Source organism: Peromyscus leucopus, chromosome 8b (assembly GCF_004664715.2).
Source record: "Peromyscus leucopus breed LL Stock chromosome 8b, UCI_PerLeu_2.1, whole genome shotgun sequence".
Classification (NCBI taxonomy): domain Eukaryota; kingdom Metazoa; phylum Chordata; class Mammalia; order Rodentia; family Cricetidae; genus Peromyscus; species Peromyscus leucopus.
The window spans coordinates 1,767,882-1,792,604 of record NC_051086.1 but is presented as its reverse complement, the minus strand read 5'-3'; the positions used below and the strand labels follow the sequence as shown (position 1 = coordinate 1,792,604).

General features: G+C 43.0%; 2 protein-coding genes across 3 annotated transcripts; one reads left to right on the top strand and one right to left on the bottom strand.

Annotated features, from left to right (window-relative positions):
• Nucleotides 1-968: 968 nt before the first annotated feature.
• Nucleotides 969-24,359, top strand: Znf174 (zinc finger protein 174). Of its 2 annotated transcripts, none has more exons than XM_028894814.2 (3): nt 969-2,047; nt 3,042-3,258; nt 7,112-8,098. In XM_028894814.2, exons 1-3 carry the CDS (start codon nt 1,646-1,648, stop codon nt 7,708-7,710), a joined length of 1,218 nt encoding a protein of 405 aa, XP_028750647.1. In that variant the 5' UTR covers nt 969-1,645; the 3' UTR covers nt 7,711-8,098. The 2 variants fall into 2 exon arrangements, with proteins under 2 accessions (XP_028750647.1, XP_028750648.1); XM_028894815.2 differs by lacking the exon at nt 7,112-8,098 and adding an exon at nt 24,134-24,359 and having other exon boundaries at nt 970-2,047.
• Nucleotides 20,108-24,671, bottom strand: Znf597 (zinc finger protein 597). The gene is made up of 3 exons (XM_028894811.2): nt 24,375-24,671; nt 23,392-23,518; nt 20,108-21,240 (listed from the first exon to the last, which is right to left on the bottom strand). The coding sequence occupies exons 1-3, from the start codon at nt 24,405-24,407 to the stop codon at nt 20,129-20,131; spliced, it is 1,272 nt and encodes a 423-aa protein (XP_028750644.1). The 5' UTR covers nt 24,408-24,671; the 3' UTR covers nt 20,108-20,128.
• Nucleotides 24,672-24,723: the final 52 nt, after the last annotated feature.

Genomic DNA, 24,723 nt, shown 5'->3' with positions numbered 1-24,723 from the left:
CTCACAACCATCTATAACTCCAGTTTCAGGGGACTCCAACCTTCTCTTCTAGGTTTCATGCGCACCAGATGTTAACAGACATACATGCAGGCAAAACACCCATACACATAAAAAATAAATTTAAAATAAAAGCTGTGGGAGAAAGGCAAAAAATCATAGAAGAAATGCATTTTGAAAAGGTTAAGTTGTTAATATATGGGGAGAAAGTCTAATGTCTTCAAGCATATAAAGAAGTTTGTGAAAAAGATAATGTTGATCTTCAATAATAGAATTAAATTGTATTTGCCGTACACCTTCGGTCATATCCTGTACCTGTGGAACTGAAGAAAGTGTAATAGATGCTCTCCTGGTTTAATGACTCCCCTTGATCCCTTATGTTCCGTTCATCACTAAATTATTGATTCATTGATTGTGGAGACGATCAATGCCCTTGCATATTGTAGATGGTGTCAGGTTGTCAGCCTGCAATGGGCAGACTACTTTGTTTAAGCATTCGCTGAGTCAGTGCGAGAGTTAGACCAAGAGAGTAGGAAAAACCCTAGAGGTGAGGTCCGAGAAGTCAATCAAGCCCTACTCTGCAGTGATGGTTTCAAGGTGTGTTCGTTCAATGCCTGGATCCAGCTTCCCATCTTCTCACAGACCGGTCCTAAGAGGGAGGGTCTCCCGGCCATTGTGAGGCCTGACCTGAAGCCCTCCACATCGCGAACAAGCGGGCGGAGGACTCACTCGAGCCCCTCGACCTTCTGCTCCCCCAAATTCCCCCAACCAACCAAGTGATAAAGTCAACTGTCTGGGCACTAGACAGAACATTGCGCATGCTCCTGGACTAGCCACTGGACTACGACTCCCGGGAGGCACTGCGACTGATTGATGAATCAAGTATCCAATAAACAATTGACACTGTTCCAGAGGCCCAATCCCGTAGAGGAGAGGTGGGCCTTCCCGTAGCTCTCTCAGCCAGTGGGCGTCTCCGCGGCCCGGCTCCGGCCCCGCCCCCAGCCCGTGCTCTTGGGGTTCCCGTCTCCCGTCTCTGGAGAGGCGGGTAGCCCGCTGGCGGGGCTGGGTTCTGAGCTGCTCCAGATCGTCGCAGGTGGCTACTGGAGCTGACTCCCAGCACTGCGGTAGAGCTGCGCGCCCCCTTGCTGCAGCTTCTCCAGACCGAGCTGGCTGGGCCGCGGAGCTGCACTCGCTACCCCTGGCGCGCTGTGGCCTCGCTTGACTGCGCTTTTGCTCTCAGAGGTACTTGGACTCGGAGTCTGCAGGATGCTGGAGAGTTGGTACGAGCTATCCACAAGACAGCTTGAACTTTCCTGGGGATTCCTCTATCAGCCTGTTAGATCGTGTCGTGCGTTTCGCCAGATACCAAAATAAAATATTCCCTCCAGTGCCCATTTGGAATATTATGACTTCTCTCCTTATAAACTGACCAACTCTTCCCACTGCCAGGAACTATCTTGTCTTAAGAGCCAGGCATAAAGGCTAGCAAATGAGAAAGCTATGTCATTGCGGTCCTTCCATCCCTAACCTCCCAGAGGGGCTTCGTTCCTACCATTTTTCTAGCCTTCAGAGATTTCTCCAGAGCAATGACCCAGAAGACTTGATCAATTTATGATTAGAGTGACATTGTTTCCCGAGAGCCCCCAAAATGGCAGCTAAAATGGAGATAACTTTGAGTACCCACACTGAGGATTCTGACAAGCAAGAAAGACACATAATAATGAAGCTGGAAGAGAAACGTGGGCCCCCTGAGCAAAAAGCCTGCGCTGATCCTGAGCTTTCCCGCCAGAGCTTCAGACACTTCTGTTATCAAGAAGTGTCTGGACCCCAGGAAGCGCTCTCCTGCCTTCGACAGCTCTGTAGACAGTGGCTGCAGCCTGAACTACACACGAAGGAGCAGATTCTGGAGCTCCTAGTGATGGAGCAGTTTCTGGTCATCCTACCTCCAGAGATCCAGGCGCAGGTCAGGCATCGATATCCAATGAGCAGCAAGGAGATTGTGACGCTGGTGGAAGATTTGCACAAAGCATCCAAAAAACCAAAGCAGTGGGTAAGGAGGGTCCTTTTTTTGTGGGTCCCAGGATTTCTTTGTTGTCTTTTGAGGTAGTGTTTTGTCTCGTGCTCCCTAGCTAGTTAAAGATTCCAGAGGAATGGATGGCTTCAAAAGTTGTTTCCAGCCTCCAGGAACCCCTCTGCCCCCTAAAAAAAAGTTGTAACAGGGTTTCAGAAAACCCAGCCACTGGCACCCATTGAGGAGGTAGAAGACTAAGATATTCCTTCATAGATCTCATGGCCTTAGAAGAGGAGTTTTAAGGTTCTGGAATCTGCTGTCAGATCTTCCCTGACCCATTCGTCTTGAAGTTTTGCTACAATCAGAATTCTTAGCTAACAGGTCTAGTCTGTTCGACAGGAAACTAATTTTGGGTGAAGTTCCATGGACTTTGTTCCAGTGAAGGGTCTGCCACATTGTCTTTGATGGGGACGTCTCTGCTCGGTTCCCCGGGGTTGCTGCCCCACGCCCTCCTATTCCCTAAGTCAGACCCCAGCTGGAGCCCCTGAAGGAAGCAAGTCAGATGTGCTTTGGAAAACGGCACTGTGAGAGAACAGTGGGTTTGTCTTCGTAGATCTGAGTACCTTGGGCCTCTTTAGCAGAAAAACCTACCAAGTTGCATTGTTTTCCAATGGCCCCTTCTCAGACTCCTTTCTGTTCCCAGCGGGCCTATCTCCAGCAGAAGTAGAGAGGGTTGGGGTGTAGGGTGGGCATGGCAGGGGGAGGGGCCATTGTCATCGCTGGTCCTGATAGTTTAGCCAGCTCTCCTCTGAGGACCCTGGCCCCAGGCTGTGTGAAGCACTCCCACCCTCTCATTCTGCATGTCCTCCCTTCACCTCCTTTGAAAGTCTTGGTGGTGTCTATAAATGCTGAACTTGAACTCCAGGTCGTTGCCAGGACTTCTCAGGGTAAAGGGATCACTCTTTAGCAGTGAGTGGCATGTTGCTTCCAGTCTGTCAAGGAATGGAGACTTAATGGATACCCCTTTTCCTAGGTGACCGTGTGCATGCGAGGGCAAAAGGTGCTCCTGGAGAAAACAGGAGCTCAGCTTGTAGAACAAGAACTTCCAGACTCTGAACCTCAAACTGCGAGCAGAGATATTCAAGAGAACTCTCTGGAAGGGCCTTCCTGGGAAGGATCTCATGACCAGCTGAGTCCCCATCATGGGGGGAAATATCCCGTCTACCAGGAACCAGTCCCCAAATTGACAGGTAAACACTCTGTATCCTTGGGCCCTCTCCTCAACTCTTTATTTCCATCATAGCATCTCATGGTTCTGCAAGCATGTTGCATACGACCACCTTTTAAAAATTTATTGTGTGTGTGTGTGTGTGTGTGTGTGTGTGTGTGTGTATATGTGTGTGTGTGTGTGTGTTTGTGTGTGTGTGTGTAGGGGCCTGTGTACCACAGTGCACATGTGGAGGTCAAAGGACAACTTTGTGGAGTTATTTCTTTCTTTCTACCCTTGTTTGGGTTGTGGAGGTCAAACTCAGGTCTCTGGCCTTGAGTAGCAAGTGCCTTTACTTACCAAGTCATTTTCCTGGACAGATCCCACCTTTTAAAATTATGACAACTGATTTTTTTTTTGAGACAGAGTCTCACTATGCAGCCCAGACTGGTCTGGAACTCATGTAGACCAGGCTAGCCTTGAACTCACAGAGATCCACCTGCCTCTACTTTCCAAATGCTGGGATTAAAGGCGTGCATGACCATGCCCAGCCTGTTTGGGTTTTTGCTTGTTTGTTTTGGAAGAACTACTGGATTAGTTTGCCAAGTGGCTGCACCGTTTGAGGCTCCTATCAACCAAGTGTGAGGGTGCTAAGTGTGAGGGTGCTTGCCCACGTCCTTGCTAGCGCTGTGCCCAGTTGTTTTATTATGATGATGGACTATCCCCTGAGGTTTTGATTGTTATTTCCTTAATGAGTTATGATGTCTAGCATTATTTCATATGTTTATTAAATTATATATCTTGGCCAGTGAGATGGCCCAGTGGGGAAAGGCACTTGTCACCAGGCTTGACCCACATGACAGAAGGAGAAAGTCACTCCTGCAAGCTGTCCTCAGACCACCACACATACTCGGTCATACAAGTAGCCACCCCCAACACACACTCAAAATAAATATGACGTTTTTAAAAGAAAATTGTATATCTTGTCTTTTGTTAATTCTGGGGTATCATGTAGCCTAGGCTGGTTTCAAAACCACTACTTAGCTGAGGCTGAACTTGAACTCCTGATTCTCCATTCTTCACCTCCTAAATCCTGTGATGGTAGTTCTCTGCCATCACTCCCAGCTTATAGAAAAATTCTAGTCCTATACTTTGCCCATTTTTAATTTGGGGTATTTGTATTTTTATTGTTGAGGTTTAAGAGTTAAAATAAGTGTTCTGGATCCTAGACCTCACAGATGATAATTCATGAATGTTTTCTTTCCCATTCTGTGAATTATCCTTACAGTTTTTGATGGTGTGCCATAAAGCACAAATGTTTTGTAAAGTTGTTACTCCATTTTTACTTATTTTATGTATATTGTATGCATGTGGGAGTCAGAAGAAACTTTGGAGACTCGGGTCTCTCCTTCCACCGTGGGTCCCGGGAGTCACACTCCAGTCATCAGGCTTGGCCACAGCTGCCTTTACCCATCTCACCAGCCCAAATGTTTTTCCCGTCGATAGTCTCTAATACTTTTCTTTGCTTGGGCTTTTGGTGGCATAGCTAAAATACCATTGCCCAATCAAATGATTCATTGATAGTCTCTAATATTTTTTTTTGCTTGGGCTTTTGGTGGCATAGCTAAAATACCATTGCCCAATCAAATGATTCAGATTCACAGATACGTTCTCTTTGAAGAGTTACGTTTAGCTCTTGTGTTTAGAACCTTGGTTCATTTTGAGTTAGTTTTTTGTACATGACATTTAGTATATGTTACCAAGGTTACTATAACAAAGTCCCTTAGGCTGGACAATAAATAACATATTTATTGTTAACAGTTTCAAAAGTTAAGTCCAAGGTCAGCTGGGGAGTTGACTTAGTGGGTAAGAGTCTTTGCTGAGTTCACATCCCCAGTGCCCCCTAAAAGAAAAGCAGGCCTGGTTGTATGCTCCTGTACTGCCAGTGCCTTGGGGGGGGGAGACAGAAGGATCTAGCCCCAGGGTGAGTGAGGGGCCCTGTCTCAAGAGACTGAGGCAGAGAGTGATAGAACAAGACACTTGATATCTTCTGTCTCTTCACTTCTGCCTTACAAAGGCAGGCAGGCACACACACACACACACACACACACACACACACACACACACCTGCCCCGTTCTCACACATTCCAACACACACACACACACACACACACACACACACAAGTCCACAGTTGGTACCAGCAGCTACAGTGACTAAGGAGGACTGATAGCGCCTGCCATGTGTCCCCATGTGACTGAAAAGAGAAACATGAAACAAGTTTCTTCCGTCTGCTTGACAAGGGCACTAATTCCATTGATGAGGACTCCATCTTTATGGCCCAGTCACCCCCCACTACTACTACGCTGGAGATTGTCAACACATAAATGTAGGGGTAGGCATTCAATCAGACTGGAATCTAACTTCATTCTTTGAAGCCAGGGTCATTTACTGAAAAATGACTCCTTTCTCATTGAACTTTTCTTAAGAACCTTGATGAAGCCAGGCATGGTGATACAGGCCTGTAATCTCAGCACTTGGGAGGTGGAGGCAGAAGATCAGGAGCTTAAGATCATATATGTATCATCAGTTATATAATAAGTTTGAGACCAGCCTGGGATATGAGATCCTCTCTCAAAAAATGAGCAAAACAAAACCTTGATGAAAATCATTTGGCAATAACTATTTGAACTCCATATTAAATTTTAAATGAATTAAAATTCAAAATTCAGTTCCTCAGTCACATTAGCTCTGTTTCAAACACTTGACAATCACATCTGCCTGGTGGGTGCCATGCCTGGTGGGTGCCATGCAGTTCATGAAAACAACATTTCCATTTCAAGGTCTTGCTTGATAGTGCTATGGCTGATTCTCCAGTTTCCCTGGTCCATTTTAGCTCATATCCATCTTGATCCTCAGTCCTGCCAGAAGGTGGACAGTTTCTTTCACTAGGATCCATATCTATTCTATAGTCCAGTTTCTAAACACCTAGGCTGTCAACATCATGCTGAGAAAAACACCACAGTCACTGGATTTATCATTCTTTTGAAGTGAAGGAAGCTGTTAATCTTTGTCCACGTGAGGGAAGGATATTTATTCAAATAATTATTATTATTTTTTTTTTTTTTTGGTTTTTCGAGACAGGGTTTCTCTGTGTAGCTTTGCGCCTTTCCTGGAACTCACTTGGTAGCCCAGGCTGGCCTCGAACTCGCAGAGATCCGCCTGGCTCTGCCTCCCGAGTGCTGGGATTAAAGGCGTGCGCCACCGCCGCCCGGCTCAAATAATTATTTTAAGTATTGGAATTTTAACCTTCAGCCAGGCGCAGTGGTACATGTCTATGGTCCCAACTTCTCGGAGGGTCACATAGGTCCTAGAATTTGAAGTCAATCTAGGCAATACAGTAGATGCTGTCATGTCAGCTGTCTTCCTTCTTCATTGTCAAGACTTCATTCTGATGTCTTTTGTTCTTTGTTTGCTTGTTTTTCCCTTGCTATTCCTGTTTTCCTATATCTTTTCCTAGAAATGGGAAGGACAGAAGGATAATTTGGTTCCTAACATTACTATAAATTAGAGACACTCTCAGGAACTAGTTAACTGTGCAGATTTCCAGGCCTAACCCTCAGAGATCCTAACTCACCAATGTCAAGGGTGAGGAGCCCCTTGTTTCTGGGTCCAGAGGAGTCTGACAAAGCTCACAACGTACTTCACACAGAGGCTGTCTGCCCTGACAAAACTCACAACATACTTCACACAGAGGCTGTCTACCCTGACAAAGCTCACAACATACTTCACACACAGGCTGTCTACCCTGACAAAGCTCACAACATACTTCATACTTCTTTTGCTGAAGCTCTTTCTTCTAAGTACAGAAAATGAAGCAAATTATTTCTAATTATAGAGGCCTCCAGGATGAGAAGTGAGAAGGAAAACCCACAACAGGAGAGGGCAAAAGGAGCAGAGACACATGCAGTGTCACCCGGGAGACCTAAAGGGGGTAGTCTGCACAGCCCTGAGCCAAGAGGGGTGAACATGAGTGAACCCCGATTGTCACAGAGGCAGGCCAGACCCCCATATGCTCAGAAGGCATTTGCTCACTACCAGAGACATTGCAGAGAACTGGAATATATCAGCAACCCCCTCAGAGGTCATCCACTGAGAGAATTAAAGAAAAGTAAAGGAGGCAGAAGAAGCCTGGGCAGCCTTCTGCAATGTCTTAGTCACCAGGCAGCCCGCTCAGCCAAGAAACCCTATAAATGTGATGACTGTGGGAAGAGCTTCACCTGGAATTCAGAACTGAAACGGCATAAGAGAGTACACACGGGAGAGAGGCCCTACATCTGTGGGGAGTGCGGAAACCGCTTTGGGAGGCAGTCAACTCTGAAACTGCACCAGAGAATCCACACTGGGGAGAAACCCTACCAGTGCAGCCTGTGTGGGAAAAGCTTTCGCCAAAGCTCCAATCTGCACCAGCACCACAGGCTCCACCACGGGGACTAAACAGATACTAGGTGCTTTAGTCCCAGGGAAGGGCCTCTTGTCTCTCCCTTACTTGCATGTAAGTCCCGGAGTGTCTTCTTGACCCGTGGGGAGTGATGGGTGAATACTGATGGGGCCCGGGAAGAGAACTGCAGTCACTGCAGTGGGGACTGGTTACTGAGGACTAGGATGAGTCACACGAACAGAATGAGGATGAGCCACAAGTGGTTTTAGTTAATTAATTAATCCTTAATTAAATTCTCCTTGTTGCTTTGTCTTATAAAATACAATTGTTTTCATGTGCACACTTGAGGAGTTCACCAGAATTCCAAGAAAACATCCACTGGGAAGTCCACTAATAGTCTTTCTGCAACTAACTTTTTATTGTTAGTGTTGGTGGTTTTTAATTAATTTTTATTTATTTTTGAGACAGGGTTTCTCTACATAGCCCTGGCTGTCCTGGAACTCACTCTGTAGACCAGGCTGGCCTCGAACTCAGAGATCTCTCTGCCTCTGCTTCCCAAGTGCTGGGATTAAAGGCTTGCACCACTACCACTGGGTGGTAGATGGCACTTTTATTTAAAAAGTTGTATTCGAAGGATCCTTTTATATCAAAGTTCTTTTGATTTACAAAAGATGTTGCAACTCCAGCCCAAAATATAAGGAAAAGCCACCGGGAGAAGTAGCTCCTGCTCTTCTGTTCTGGTGGACAGGGAACTTCTGCCTGTTCTTTCTCAAATAAGCCATTAGCTTTAAGACTGTGACTGGCATTTTCAGTGTTCACAGTTAGATTATGGTGATGGTTACAAAACTCAGTGACTCCAGAAAAATTACTGAAATAGGCTAATTTATGATAAGTACCTCCAGAGCATTTTTTAAAATGACAGAACACTATATTTATATAAAATGTTAAGAGTTGGGGCTGGAGAGATGGCTCACTGGTTAAGGGCACTAGCTGCTCTTCCAAAGGTCCTGAGTTCAATTCCCAGCAACCACATGGTGGCTCACAGCCATCTGTAATGAGATCTGGCACCCTCTTCTGGCCAGCAGGCATACATGCAGACAGAACACTGTATACATAATAAATAAATAAATGAAAAAGAAAAAGAAAAAAAAAAGTAAAAAAAAAAAAAAAGTTAAGAGTTTCAGAACTGGGCCTGAGACACCATCCTATGCCAAACTCTTGTTTTCTCAAAGTAGGATGTAGAACCCAATCAGTATCACCCTAGGCAAGCCGTCCTCTTTCCCCGTTCAGGCAGATAAGATGTATTACTTGTGTACAAATAGTAGAGTGTGGCCATTCTTCTAAAAACATCAGTACCAAGTCACGGCCTTTATCTTCAATATTCAGCCTGCCCTTACCTCTGCCCTAGCCCACATACAGTTCCTGGCTGGAGCCGTTATAGTTCTCACCGCAACAGCACCACCGCCAAACACACATACCCTTCCCTGTTCTGTCTTGGTCATGTCTGCATCTGTTTTCTGTAGGTGCTGTAACAATGATGCTAACTTGGTGGCCTAACACAAACCTCTCCTACACTGCTGCAAGTTGAAGTCTGAAGTCAGCTTCACTCAGCCCAAATCACCTTTCAGAGACTCTGAGAGGTGGATCTGTTTCCTTGACTTTTCCAATAGCAGCCTCCTGCCTTCTTGGACTCATGGCCCCTTCATCCTCAAAGTACATTCTTTGACTCTCCATCTTGCCTAACCTTGTCTAACTCTGGCCCTCCTGAATCACACGCCACTCTTGCTCCTAGGCATCCCATTGGTTCTGCCACATTTCTGGGTCCAGCCTAGAACATACTGGTGTCAGGTTAGGGGTGACTCCTGCTTTCAGTGTTTGATCCCTGAGTTACCCCCAGGAAGACCCAAGGAGAAAGGAAGCATTGACAATAGTGGAGGTCTATACATCTAAAGAGCATTTTCCCATCTACAGCAGATAAGGTGTAAACCAATCCCAGAATACAACTGTCCCTCTCAGTACAATTGGCAATGACTCCTCACAGTTCAATAGACTGGAAAAATTTCCCTCTGTTCCTAAAACTAAAATGCTTCCTTTTTAATGCTTCATTGAAGTATTGCACATACCAGAAGACTTGTGCATTTATAGTGTACAGTTCAGTGGTCAAAGCTGTGCACTGTCGTCACAGTGTCATTTTAGGACATTGTCAGCATCACAGAGAAAGTACTCTAAACATCAGCAATCATTCCTTGTTCCTGTCACACCCTGTGCCTCTAGAGCATAGTATTGTAGAGTCCATACACATTGTATCACGTGTCAGGACTTTATTCCTCTTATTTCCTAGTAGTGTTGCATTGTATGAAGGACATTCAGTTCATCCACTGATTGGTGAACATTGTGTAATTGCACTTTGGCTATTGTAAATAGAATAATGCTGCTATGAACATTAATATTTAAGTTTTTATTTCATTCCTCTTGGGTACATGCCTAAAGGTTGAATTGCTAGGCCATGTGATAATTTTCTGTTCAACTTTTCTAGGAAACACCAAATTGTTTTCCAAAGTGGATACACCACAGTTTACATTTCAACCAACAATGTACCAGGGTTCGTTTCTCCATACCTTCAACATAGTTTATTATTGTCTTTTTGTTACTGATCTTGTTTTTTTGAGACAGGGTCTCATGGCTGGCAAAGAACTCACAATCCTACATGAGGATGATCTTGAACTCTTTGATCCTCCTCTCTCCACTTCCCAAGGTCAAGATTACAGTCATGTGTCACCATGTCCAGTGTTCCTGGAATTTGTCTTTTGATTATTGTTACCCCAGTCAATGTGAAGTGGTGTGTCATGATCCTGATTTTCTCTTCCCTAATGACTAATGGTGTGTTTGTTTATTGTATGTATATTTGTTTTGAAGAAATGGCTCTTCAAAACTTCCCTCCCCCATGGTGTTTTGAGACAGGGTCTTGCTGTATAGCCATGGCTGGCCTATAACTCACTATGTAGCTCAGGCCAGCCATGCATTTGAGAAAATGCTGCCTCTGTTTCCGAACCCCTTTTATTTTTGTTGTTTTTGAGACAGTCTTCTCTGTTTGCTAGGGCAGCTGGACTTGCCTTGAATTTGCAGCAATCCTCTTGCCTCAGTCTTGAGTCCTGGGGTTACAGGTGTGAGCCACCATAACTCTCTCTGACCCTTTTAAAATGGATTCTTTGCCATTTTTGTTGCCGAGTTGTAAGAATTCTTTAAATATTCTGGAATGATGTCCTTGTCAGATGTATGACTTGCAAACAGTTTCTCCCATTCTTTTGTAATACACTGTTGTTTGTTTTGTTTTTTCGAGACAGGGTTTCTCTATGTATCCCTGGATGTCCTAGGAGGACATGTCTTACTCTGTAGACCAGGCTGGCCTTGAACTCAGTGATCCATCTACCTCTGCCTCCAGAGTGCTGGGATCAAAGGTGTGCCCTACCAGTGCCCAGCTTGTAATACACTCTCGTACAGTTGTTGTTGCTTTTGCAGTGGGGGCTGATACAAACTCCTGTGTAACCCAGGATAGCCTCAAATCTGTAATTCTTCTGTCTTAACCAATGGAATGCTGGGACACATCTGTAATGGAAACAGCTGTCACTTGCCAAAATCCAAGGGACCAAATTCTCAATTTCCTAATTGCCAGCCAGTAAAACAGCCTGACATTCCTGTGAATTAAGTTTAGGATCCTTGGAACACAATTTATACCAGTTCCTCAGACTTCCCTGTACCAACCATGTGTGGTTCACAGTTCCTAAGGGAAATTTAAGTATCTATTGAAATAGTTTTGCTGTTTCGGCTTTGGAATAAACATGTTCCCACTGAAATAAAGATGGTATTGCTTACTTCATAAGCAACAGATGTTGGTAAGTACTTGGCATACAAGACATTTTTTTCCTCAGTCATGGGGATTGAACTCATTTAATTCAGGAAACTTGGAGATTATTTTTCTATTGTTGCTATTTTAGGGAGAAGAAAACCACAATGTTCAGAATTCAAATACTCTAGCTCACATCTCATAGCCAGCCAGCCAATTAGGATAGGTCTGAGTTATAGTTTGTTTCTTTAGTTTATTGGGTCTTTGGTTAGTATGGCTTGATGTTTTGAGATGGGGTCTCTCTGTGTTGCCTAGGCTGACCCCAAACTCTTGGGCTCAAGCAGACCTGCCTCAGCCTCTTGAGTATCTGACAACAAAACATTATTATTATTTTTTCTGGGGTTTCTATCTTAGTGACTGTTCTATTGCCATGACTAATGCAATTTATAAAAGAAAGCATTTAATGGGGGGCTTGTGTAGAGTTTCAGAGGTTGAGTCCATTTCCAGCATGGTGGAAGCATGGTGGCAGGCAAGCATGGCCTGGAGCAGAAGCTGAGTTTACATCTAATCCAAAGGCAGCAGGCAGAGAGACAGGGACAGAGGGAGAGAAACCTCAAAGCCCACTCACTCCCAGTGACACCCTTCTCCACAAGGCCACCTCTCCTAATCCTTCTAGACAGCCAAGCAACTGGAAAGCAAACATTCAAATAGATGAGGGTCTGGGGGCCATTCTCATTCAAACTGTCACAGATTTTTATACACTCTCACATAAACCAGGCTAGCTTTGAATTATGTAGCCTAGGATGATTCTGAACTCCTGATTCTTCTCTAACTCATAAGCCCATTGAAGGTGTGTGCCACTGTGCCTGGCAGTTTTTAAATCAACTGTACTGTCAATTTGGGGATCAAAAGTATTGGGTAGTGTTCTCAGTGAGGCTGCTGAAATTCTGAAGTACAGAAGATGGCCTCTGAGAAGCACATCAGTGGAGTTGACTGAGGTATTCTGGGTTTGAGCAATGTCTAGAGAACAGATTTTGGGTGGCTTTTCTGATTTAGGTCTGTACTGAACAATGCCACTTGCAGCTTGACTCTTCCAAGCTGTATCATCACATAAGAGATTTACAGGGTAAGTACCCCAAGAGAGAACATACGTAGAATGAAGAGACAACATGTGGCCCGTCTGGGGGGGGGGCGGAGTATTATTCAACCTTAAGAAAGGAAATACCGATATGCTACACCATGTGTGCACCTACAAACAGGCTCAGTGACAGAGACCAAGTGTCAAAGCTCGTACATGTATGATTTCATGTATGTGGAATGTCTAGTTAGGCACATAACAAAAGACAAAAATAGATTAGTGATTGCCAAAGGCTATGGTGAAGGTAGAGTATGGGGTGACTGCTGCTGTTTCTTTTGGGGGCTGTTGTTACACAACCTTGTGAATATAAAAAAAAAAACCTTAATTGTGTACTTTAAAGGATGAATTTTATTATATGAAGTATAACTCAGAAAAGATGAAACAACTTCACAGTTAAGTCTCTACCACAGGCCCCACAGCCAGCTGATCCAGGGCCAGTTGTAGCACCTACAACTCAGGGCAGCCAAGAAGAATATCCTAACGTGAAAGTTACCCATAAGCCTTTACCAGGGATAGTTGGGATGTATGAGGACACAAGCATGTTTGTGAAGACACAGGCTTGTCCTGAAGTACGCCTCCAAAAGGAGCAGCCTTGCACCTGCTCATCCTTCATTTCCACTCTCTGGGTCTTGGTGCAGGGTCTTGTGTAGCTGAGGATGATCTTGAGCTTCAGATCTTCCTGCCTCCGTGACTCTGTGTTTTGTGCATGTGGGAGTCAGATGACAACTTTGTGGGACTGGTTCTCCCCCTTCCCCGTTATATGAATTATGGGAATCAAACTTAGGTCTTAATCTTAAGGCTTTCACAGCAAGCACCCTGACATACCAAAGCTATCTTGATGGCCCCTTGTTTTTGTTTCCCGTATCCTATGAAACTTATACTCAATTCTGTGAGACTAACTTCCCTTTCGTGACATATTTTTCTATAAATAGTGCCTGAACTGAGAATGCTTGCCTAGCAATGTATGAGGCCCTAAGGTCAATCTCCAGCACTGCCCAACCTCTCCTCCCCTGAAAGAGATATATGTACAATATTCAAGGAAGAAATTGGTATACTGAACTGGAAATCTACATGTAGCTAGACAGCAGGGGCGTCAAGGAATGACAGGAATGGTTGTATTGAAAACCTTAGATGTTATCCTAAAGACAACAGAATGTCAGTGGAAAGTGTCAAGTTGAATGGTGGCATAATCAGATGTTACCAGACTATATTTTAGTTAACTAATGGATAAAGTTCACTGAATAGATTTAGTTACTGTTGGATAAAGGTAAGGAGATGTAGAGAAACAGGTTTGGGAAATATTTGGGGGGGTTTCTTTGGTTTAGTTTTTGCTTTGTAATGCTAGGACCCACCACAGAGCCTCCCATATACTAAATAAGCACTCTATCACTGAGTTACTTCCCCAACAGGATTGAGAAATGTTTTTGAGGTATCATTCATAGAAATTCATGACAGAATGGATGAGGAGTTGGAGCAGCTTATAAACAACAGAGATGTTTTTCACATTGCTAGATGCTGGGAAGTACAAGACTAGTGTGCTGGCAGACCCCATATCTGGAAAGGGCCATTTTATAGATCGTGCCCCCCCCCCCACACCAAGACAGGGTTTCTCTGTGTATCTCTGGCTGTCCTGGAACTCACTTTATAAATCAGGCTGGCCTTGAACTCAGATCTGCCTGTCTCTGCCTCCCAAGTGCTGGGATTAAAGGCGTGCACTACCTCTTGAAGGCTCCTCTAAGGTGGAAAGTGCTGGCTAGTGCTCTGAAGTTTCTAAACTTCAGAACTAAATACGGGTTCCACATTCATGACCTAATTACCTTCCAAAGTTCCCCACCTTCTAATACTATCCTCTTGGAGCTAGGATTATAGCATATGAATTTTGGGAGACAAACATTGGAACCACAGTGGGAGGGGAGGAAGAGGAGGTGCAATTGTGTGGATGGCGTACCATGTGCTGGAGGCAGAGGCTAAATGCATGCGCAGTTTTGGACAGGTATTTGGACATTATCAAAAATGTTCAAAGGAGGATATCTCAGGTACTTGACTACTGGACTTGAGTGCCACAGAGAGGAGAAACCTGGACTGACATCAGATAAGTCAGTGCCATCATACATGTGACTAAAATCATTCAGGGGAAACCATTTACTCAAGGTGAGCCAAGTACACACTGTGACTAACCAGAAGCACATTAGATAGTACAATGCTCCAAGGAACTAGCTGTGCTTCCAGTTCAGCTATTCTAGAGGGGTATGTGGGAGGATCAGGACAGCTTGAGGACATGAGGTAAAGGTTAGTCTGGGCAACATAACAAAAACAATCTCAAAGTCAATCAAGCAGCAGACGTAGCAAAAGCAAGCTGCTGACGTAGGTTCCAGAGAAAATGCTCTACCCAGAGCAAGCAAGAAGCTGAGGGGACAAAGCTGCTTCCTCTGGTCCAACATGGTCCTTGCCTCCATCGCAGCATGGAGATGAGGTCTTTATAGCTTCAACGCACTACCCTTGCACAGACGCACTCAGACTTAGCCCGGAATAACCTCAGGGAACATCTCTGTCCATAGCCCAGTTTCTGCTGAGACCCTAGAGTTGCTGGGTGGCCACAGGGCAGACAATGCCTTAGCAAACTCCACCGCTATATACCTAGCCCCAAAAGCCAGAGCAGTGTGCAAAACACAGATGGGAAGTGGACACTGGAAGTGACCTCAGCTTCCAGCTTCCTGCCCGCCTGGTGAGGCAAATAGCATCTGGTAAGCATCAGTTCCAACCTGTACTACTGGTAGCTGCTTAGCCAGCCTAGGATCACTTCAAGGCCACGGGAAACCAAAAGGGAAAACCACTTACCATATTCCTTCCCAGCTGGGTCTGTTTAGACAACTGCTACCCGGTGGAGCTAGAGATACTAATGTCCTATACTGCTACTGAAGACTGGAAGGTAGGTAGACATCTAGTGCTGTCTTAAAATAATGCTGGAACCTTACACTGAATTCCAGTGAACAAGGCATGTTGTTTCCTTTATCAAGTGGGTAAGGTAATTCATTCACATTCTCTAAACTACTATCCAATTAGCCTTTTCGAATTAGCCTTAACTTTACTGCAACCTAAAATCACTGAAGAATACATTTTAAAAGTTCACAGTCTTGCCATCATCATAAAAATAACATTTATTGGATGATAAATTGCACATCAGATATGCACAATCACAATTGAGAAACTTCAATCTAGAGCTAAGACCAAGGAGAATTCATCAAAAACAGTAAAACAGTAAGCTGAAATGTTAAACAGAAGTACACACAGAAAACCTATTAACTAGGCATCAAAATAACTACACATAGTAGAATATTCATAAGTTTATATAAATGAATATGTTGTATTCCCTTTCTCCCTAGACAGTTCTTGCAGACAAGGATCTCAATTCAAAGGGACAAAACACCTGTAGTTAGCCTTGGAAAGATAGGTAATAGTTATTTTTATATCACATAAATAGTTCTTGTAATATACAAGACTAAAACAGTTAAATATACACACTTAAACATAATTTACCTTTTAAACAAATAAAGCAAAAGCAGTTTCCTAATGAGATCCCTGCAACATTCAAAATAGGTTATTTTTTAAAAAAGCTATATAACCTACACCTCCCTTTGAATACATATACAATAAATTAGAGATTATTTAAAGCAAAATGTATCTTTTCAGATTGTTTGGCATCTTACATTACAGTCACCAGAACACTACTACTTAATTTTATGGAACTTTAGGCATCAAAGACAAAAAGGCCATTTAACTGCCTGGGTTACTGGACCAGCTGTCTTCAGGATTACAGGGACATATGAACAGATTGGTATTTGTAGCAGCACAATTCTAGACAAAATATTTTGAGTTCAACTCCTTCAACAACAAAATCTAACATCACCTAAATACAAAGTGCAAACACTAGCATCTAAATTCCACTGGGAAATGTTGTTGTCATCAATGATGACAGTTTAACAGAACTTGGTATCCCCAAGTTCCAAGTTATGTTAAAGAACTGTTTTAGTCACATTTTCATCGTAGCATCAACAAAACCCATGAAGTTTGAGTTCATGTTTTCAGTACCAAGTTTCCACACTTCACAGAGTCAACATCCCTCCTACAATATGTAGTTAGCTAACCATTCATAGCAATAGACTCTTACATTCCATTTTCTTGTCCCTTTATTAACTGTACCCAATAATTGTAATTAGCACCTAACATGACTTGCTAATATCCTGGGTTAAGAGCAACCAATCTTTTGGAATCTACTCTAGTTGGCAATATAATTAGGAGGATGAAAAAGCCATTATCATAAAAATAGCCCAAATACCAGTGGCACACAGAGTTCTTCCTTCAACTCCTTAGGGGCAGAGCAGCTTGAGAATGGCATACTACTAATGTTTTAGGAACAAGTACACAATAAAAAAATAACTAAAAATATGCCTATTTCACAGTAACTAACATTCGTTTTTTTCCTTTTTTCTGCAAACCAGTCACTAATAATATTTCACCACAGGCCATTTAATTACTCTCACATATAGTAATGATTTTTGTAAAAATGCCTTTTTTCTAATCTTTTGTGGGTAATCTTTCAAAATCTGGAGAATGCAGAAAACTACAAACACTGAGAGATAAATTGTGAATAGAGCTCTAACTAGAAATGTGGGTTTCCATGTTAAGATGTGCAGCATAAAACTCACCTTTTGTATTTTCTTAGAAGGAAAAAAAAAAAAGGGTGTGTGTCTGACAACTTCCATTTGTTATATTACCACATTTTGTCCAGGTACCTTCCAATACCTTTCTGTACCAACCCTATTAGTAAGGACCTTTTTTCCCCAATTCCATTCCCCATCCTGTAACTCTTCAGTCTTCACTCAAATACGAGAGCGGATGAGGGCATACCAGTTCCCCATCTGAGAAGAAAGAGTAGGAAACTAATGCTCTTGTTGCTGTTATCAACCACCGTTATATCCTAGAGTTAGCTAAAGACTTGAGACTACCTTTCCGTACAATTCAAAGCATCTTTGACCAAGGGCTGAAGAGACCAGAAGGCCATTTTAAATGTGAGGCTCCAAATCCTGACACAATGATGCTTTATAGCCTAAATGTGGAGAAACAGCCAAGTCTAACCTTGACATACAGGCCACACAGTCTCAACTGTGGGTAAGTTGAAATAGTGCTCTCCAGGAAAGGGATGACAGATGAGGCAAGGCTGTTGACTTAAGTTTTTCTCACTGAGCAACAGTGATCATCCCGTCTCTAGTAAATATTAAGAGCTTAGTTGCACGGCTGGCATTTTTTTTGTACATAAAATTCTCATCCTGCTCTTCTGTAGAAGGTACTACATTTTAGCCACTGATCCTCAAGAGGGCTTTATATTTTGTGCATGAAATTTCCTAGCAGTAATTCCGTTTTAGTAAATATTATATTTTTTACAGTCTATTTAGATAAAATGAAATCATACTTGCATACTAGCCAAAAGACCATATAGATAGTTTTACTGATAGGTATACTTTTGTTGTAAAGTGTAGTTCTATAAGAATGTATACTTACAACATTCTTTGGTTGTCATATAGTGTAGAACAATGACAATATTTTGTTCCAATATTTATCTGTAATACCAGTACCTAAAGGCATATTTGTTATCAATTATTTTGGTTCAAAATTCAATAATCCTATATGTATTTTTTCTTTGGAGATGGACAGGAAATGTTATAATAAAAAAAAAAAATCTCTAGCCAGTTTGTGGTTGCATACACCTTTAATTCCAGCACTCAGGAGGCAGAGGCAGATCTCTGAGTTTGAGGCCAGCCTGGTCTACAGTGTGAGTTCCTGGACAGCCAGAGCAACACAGTAAAACCCTGTCTCAAAATGGAAAAAAAAAAATCTCTGATTTGATATAGTGACAAGAAATTCAATAGAGAGTCTTCTGTTGCTTTTTTAAGAGTAATGAAATGAAGTTTTGGATAAAAATAAGGACATACTAGGCTTCAGGTAGTAAGTCCCAGGGCAGCCTCCATGATGACTGTCATTCCCCTCCCTGTCCAGTGTCATTGTCTCCTAAACTTGTGGCACAAATACCAACAGATAGTGGAGTGTCACAAAATGCATGACATCAGGAATTACAGAACCCTTGAGTTTAGATATCAACCTCATCACAGTGTGATGTTTTGTGTGCTTAATGAAGTATTGACTTTACCCTCTGAAAGCTTCAGTTTATTTATAAAACATGGATAATCCCTTCTCTCAGATCTGTTTGAAGGTTATACAAAATAATATACCCACACTATTTAGCATGCTCTCTAAAAAGTAGTTCTAACTATATAACCAGCCAGGAGTGTGCTTCAGTGGAAATCTAAAAGCAAATCCCCTTAGGGAGGAACAAGTATACCCCACCAAAGTCTAACTGCTAGAGAATGTCAGGACCTGCCCCTGCCATCAGGTCTGAAAATGGGAAATCCATAAATACTGTCGACCAGTTGTTAACTAGCTGGATACAGTGGCACATACCAGTAAACCTAGCACCTGGGAGATGGAAACAGGAAAATAATGATGCTGAGGCCAGCCTGGGCTACACAGCAAGAACCCACACACACACTTAAAAAAAAAAAAAAAAAACAAAGTTGGCCCATTTGGTAACTTTTTTTTTTTTTGTTTTGTTTTTTTTTTGTTTTTCGAGACAGGGTTTCTCTGTGTAGTTTTGCGCCTTTCCTGGGACTCACTTGGTAGTCCAGGCTGGCCTCGAACTCACAGAGATCCACCTGGCTCTGCCTCCCGAGTGCTGGGATTAAAGGCGTGCGCCACCATCGCCCGGCCCATTTGGTAACTTTATATGGAGTCCTAAACTAGAAATTCACATTTAAAACAAAATATTCCACATAAACATTACACTGAAATAGTTTTAACAAGAAAAGTATAAAAGCAAATATAAAAACATTTCACTTTCCTAGATACTACATATACAGAACTGGCAAAAAAATAAATAAATAAAATTTCCTCTTCCTAAAATTCTTAGGAACCAATTTTTTTTTTAAAAAAAATTGTAGCAATAACTTCATTTTAACAAAAACTGAATTATTTTGTGTTTTGTTTTTTTGAGAATGAGTCCCACTATGTAGCTTTGGCTGTCCTGGAACTCACTATGTAGACCAGGCTGGCCTCTACCTAACAGAGATCCTGTTTCTGCTGCCTAAGTGCTGGGATTAAAGGCATGAGCCACCACCCAGCAGTCAAAAACTGAATTTTACAAGTTTTATGTTTCTCTGGCTCATATAAATGGAATTTGATCAGTAACTGAGTTTAAATCCTGGCTTCACATGCCATTTGTGTAACTATGTCTCCTCAGTTCTAAATCAGATGTAATAAATAATACTGCCTTCATTCCATGGAATGTGTGTAAAGTGCTTGCTTAGCATAGTGCCCCACACATAAAGTGTTTCCCATCATAAAGATACTGAAAAGCCCACACAGTAGCAAAAGCTTATATTTACTTGGTGTTTCTCCTATGGGTTCGTTTATGAGTGATGAGATGCATATTCACTCTAAAGCTCTTCCCACACACCGTACATTTGAAAGGTTCTTCCTTTATGTGGTTCTTCTCATGGGATGCAAGTTCTGATTCTAAAGCAAAAGTTTTTGCACATGTTTTACACTTATGAGGTTTTTCCATGTCATGAATGGTTTGATGAGAAACAAGCTCTGAGAAACAAGGAAAGGTCATGTCACAATCAAGACATTGTAAAGGTTTGAATCTGGAGAATGAAAAAAAGTCTTCATCGTCAATACTGCAGTTCTTAGAGTCCTCCTTATGGTCCTTCTCAGCGAGAGCAGGGTATGAGGGCTGCTCTAAGCTCTTCACACACTGAGCGTGCTGGAATGGGGTGTCTGATGAGCCTGTTTTTTCAGGCAAAGCCAGATTTGTTTCCTGACAATAATGTTGATCACGGTCAGCACATTCATAAGACTTTTTATCAGCATGACTCTTCTGATGTTCTGCCAATCCTGGAAGCCACATAAAACCTTTCCCACATACATTACATGTATATGGTTTCTCCTTCATATGGCTATTCATGTGTCGGGACAGGTGTGACTGCTGCCGGAAGCTGGCAGCACACTTGGTACACTTGTAAGGCTTCTCCCCAGTGTGGATTCTCTTATGTGTCCTCAGGTTAGTTCTGTGACTGAAGGTCTTCTCACAGGTACTACATTTGTACCTTTTCTCTCGTGAATGAATTTTCTGATGCAGAACAAGGTATGTGTTATCACTGAAGCTTTGGTCACAGTCAGGACACTTGTACACATTTTTGGCTTCTTCCCAGGGAACTTCAATAATATCAGAAAGTGTTCTGACTCCTAAACATTGAGATAATTCTACTAATGGGGTTTGGTTTTCAATGGTGACCAAGAGGCTTATAACTTTGGTCTTGCAAGTCAAAGTTCCGCCTGACATTTTCCTTTCATGTGTTCCAACGTCATCCTCAGACTTTTCGGAGGAATGCACGAGGGGTGCTGCAGTGGAGTGCGTGTCCAGGGACAGCTCTTCAAGTTCCATAGACTCTAGGCTTAACTGCTGACTGGGTTCAGTCTTGTCTTCCCCTCCTGGTGATAAAAGGAAAACACAGACACCACCCTTTAAGTGATACTAGAGAAAGAACAAGTTAAAGTAGTTACGCGGCACACCAGAAACTGAAAATGGATTAGCGTATTACCCAGACACTAATAATACACAAAATCAGGAGCCAGCAGGCTCTCCTGGCTTCCCCAAATCAAAAGTCTATCCGTTTGGATGGACTGCAAGGTTCTAGGTCAATCTGCAAAGAGAAGGAGCAGAGGATGACTCTAAGACAGGGTTTGGTGAGATGGGTACTGAGGACAATCTTGGTAGGCAGTGCCTAGAAATGTACTTTTTCTGTTTAGTCTATTTAGGTTTTAGGAATTTTTCATTATCTCAAATAGGAGTTGAGTAGTCAAAACTGGAATGGAGATTAGACATAGTGGAAAAGAAAACTATTTTAATAAGCACCTATTTTAATAAGCATAAAATTATTAAAAAGTTCTATATCCTAGAGGGTCTCTAAGATTTCGTCCTTCAAGTAAGAATGATCATGATAAAGCTGCTGTGCACAGACCGCTGACAGTGACTGTCTTATCTCAAGGAGGGCTAACAAAACCTAAACCCAGATAAAGAATTCCTTTTAAATAGTTTCCCTAATACAGCCATCACAAAATACCCATAGGTTATAGTTGCAGATTCAACGAATTGCAAGTTGAAGGTTTTCTTTCTTTTTTAAATCACATCTGTAGGGGCTGGAGAGATGGCTCAGTTGTTAAGAGCACTGGCTGCTCTTCCAAAGGATCTGGGTTCAATTCCCAGTCACATGGCAGCTCACAACAGTCTGTAATTTCAGTTCCATGGAACCCAACACCCTCTTCTGATGTCCCCAGGCACCAGGCATACACATGGTGCACAGACATACATGAAAGCAAAATATTCATATACACAAAAGTAAAATAAATCTTTAAAAGATACAAGACAAATATATAAAATAATCAATGTCTAAAAATCCAGTCAAACTTTGCCAGGCATGTAAGGAAAAGGAACACACAACTCATAACAAGGAGAAAAATCAATCAATAGAAATAGATCCAGAAATGATACAGATGATTATAATTAGCATGTCCACATGCCTTTAATCCTAATACTTGGAGGCAGAGATGGTAGCTCTCTGTGCGTTCAAGGCCAGCCTGGACTATATAGGGAGTTCCAGAACAGCCAGGGCTACATAGAGACCCTGTTTCAAGATTGAAACCAAATGAATAATAAAATCAGCAAAGAAAGTAGCAAAAGAGCTATTACAAATATACTATATATTTATTTATACTATAATACATTTATAACTATAAACATAAATATATAAATAAACATGTTCAAGAGAAGGTGGAAAAGAACATGAACATAACAGAAGTAGAAAATATAAGCCCATGAATTATGAAAAACAGTTTAGGTACCCAACCCTAGACAAGACATGTCTGTTCAGGCATAGGGATACTGCATCCATATTCCTTGAGTGGGAAAGTCAGAATACCTCAAGAGAAAATCAGTTCCCAATCTTTAGCAAATGACAATAATCTATACTAATGAAGTTTTTCAAGTAAAACTACTTTGATTCTAACAATTATTTCAACAGATTACAAGGTATTGGTCCATAGTATGTGAAACCAAGGTCACCATTGTAGACTGGGTTTCTTTTAAGAACTCACTTCAAAGCTCCGGAGATGGCTTAGCAGATAAAATGTTTGCTGTGTAAACTAAAGACAGGAGTTTGAATCCCCAGCACCCAATAAAAGCCAGGTAGATGTTGTAGCCCACCTGTTATCCCAGCACTCAGGATGTGGAGATAGGGGATCCCAAAGCAAGCTGGCTAGTCAGACTTCAGTAAATAGAGTGGAGAGTGATTGAGAACACCTGACATCAACCTCTGGCCTTCACACTCTCACACACACATGCAAGTGCGCTAGCGCTCACGCTAAGAAAAAAAAATCACTGCAGACTTTGAAACTTGTTGTCATCCAAATTCTTGCCATAGCCATATAAATCCATATATACATACACACACACACACACACACACACACACACACACACACACACGAATCTCACACACAGGTCCCACTTCACCACCAATGTGGACAAGTCATAAAATTCTCATCCTAGAACTGATGAAAGTTCCATAATGCAGAACTGTCTTACCTATCAAGTCCAAATCCTCAAAACACTCCAGTGGGGCTTCTCTGCTGTTGGTCTTCTGGGCAGGAGGCAGACTCACACATTCCTCTTGAGAAAAATACACATCCAGATCTTCAAACAGCTGTGGTCCCTGGAATAGGAGAGCTCTGTTAGTAAAGAAGCTAGCAGGACAGTTCGAGTGCTAATCTATGAAGGCTGAAAAGAGCTAAACCCCTTCACATATCAAAAAGAAAAGGAGAGCCGGTCGGGAGGCAGAGTCAGGAGGATCTCTGAGTTCGAGGCCAGCCTGGTCTACAGCTCGAGATCCAGGACAGGCACCAAAACTACACGGAGAAACCCTGTTTCGAAAAACCAATATAAAATAAAGAATAAAAGAAAAGGCTTGGTGTAAAACATTCTTCAGCGAGGGATTCTACAAGTAGGGGGGGGGGACATAAATTTTGAAACAGAAGCGTGAGAATCTAGAGTGTACACCGTGAGAATGTAGCCTTTCCTGAAAATTTGAGTGAACAATTCTTGAGGAGAGAAATCTTTAGGTAAGGGAGGAGGAGAAAGAGGGAAAAAGAAAAAAAGACTGGCCAGTCCAGTGAGAATCCTGAGATAGTTTTCAGGAGTTTCCTACATCCTTTGCAGTCTTGTCTGTCTTCCTCAGCTCCTCCCATCCCTTCAAGATCTGTTCCTACAACCCCATGGCGCTTTTGGTGTGGTTAAAAATCACCTGGGCTTTATCGTCATTGTCCAACAGGTGTGGAGCCTAGCAAGCTGCCATTGGGAGAAGCATTCCAGCAAGACACTTGGAGAAACCGTTACCCCTTGACAAGGGCTCTCCTCCCCATCTGGTGATGCCGAAATGAGGAAGTTGGTGAGCCTAGGAACGAAGGCAGCTCGGGGAAAGGGCTACCTGAGGAGGCAGAGTCAGGACCCGCGCGTCCGACCCTGTGGCGAGGAGGTCAGGGCACCCGTGGGCAAACAGCGACAGAATTCACCTGCTCATCTGACGTGCTGAGCGTGGACGCCATGTGGGGAAGCCAAGGGGTCCTCCTTCAAGTCCCCACGATGGGGGACACTTCGAGGGGAGAGACTAGTCCCTCGAACCTCCGCTGCGGCTGCCAGGCCTTTCCACGCCCCCTCAGGTTCCTCGAAACCCTCAGGCTCCTTTGAGAATCTGAGGCGACGGCATCTTCCTCCAAAACAGCCTCGCCAGGGACCCGCTCGGCAGCCCCAGCGCTGACAGGCTCGCCCCGCCGGGCCAGCGGCACGAAGCCACGCCCAGCCGAGACGCGACAAAGGAGGCGGAGGCCAGCGCAAAACTCCCACGCTCCCGTGCTCCCCGCG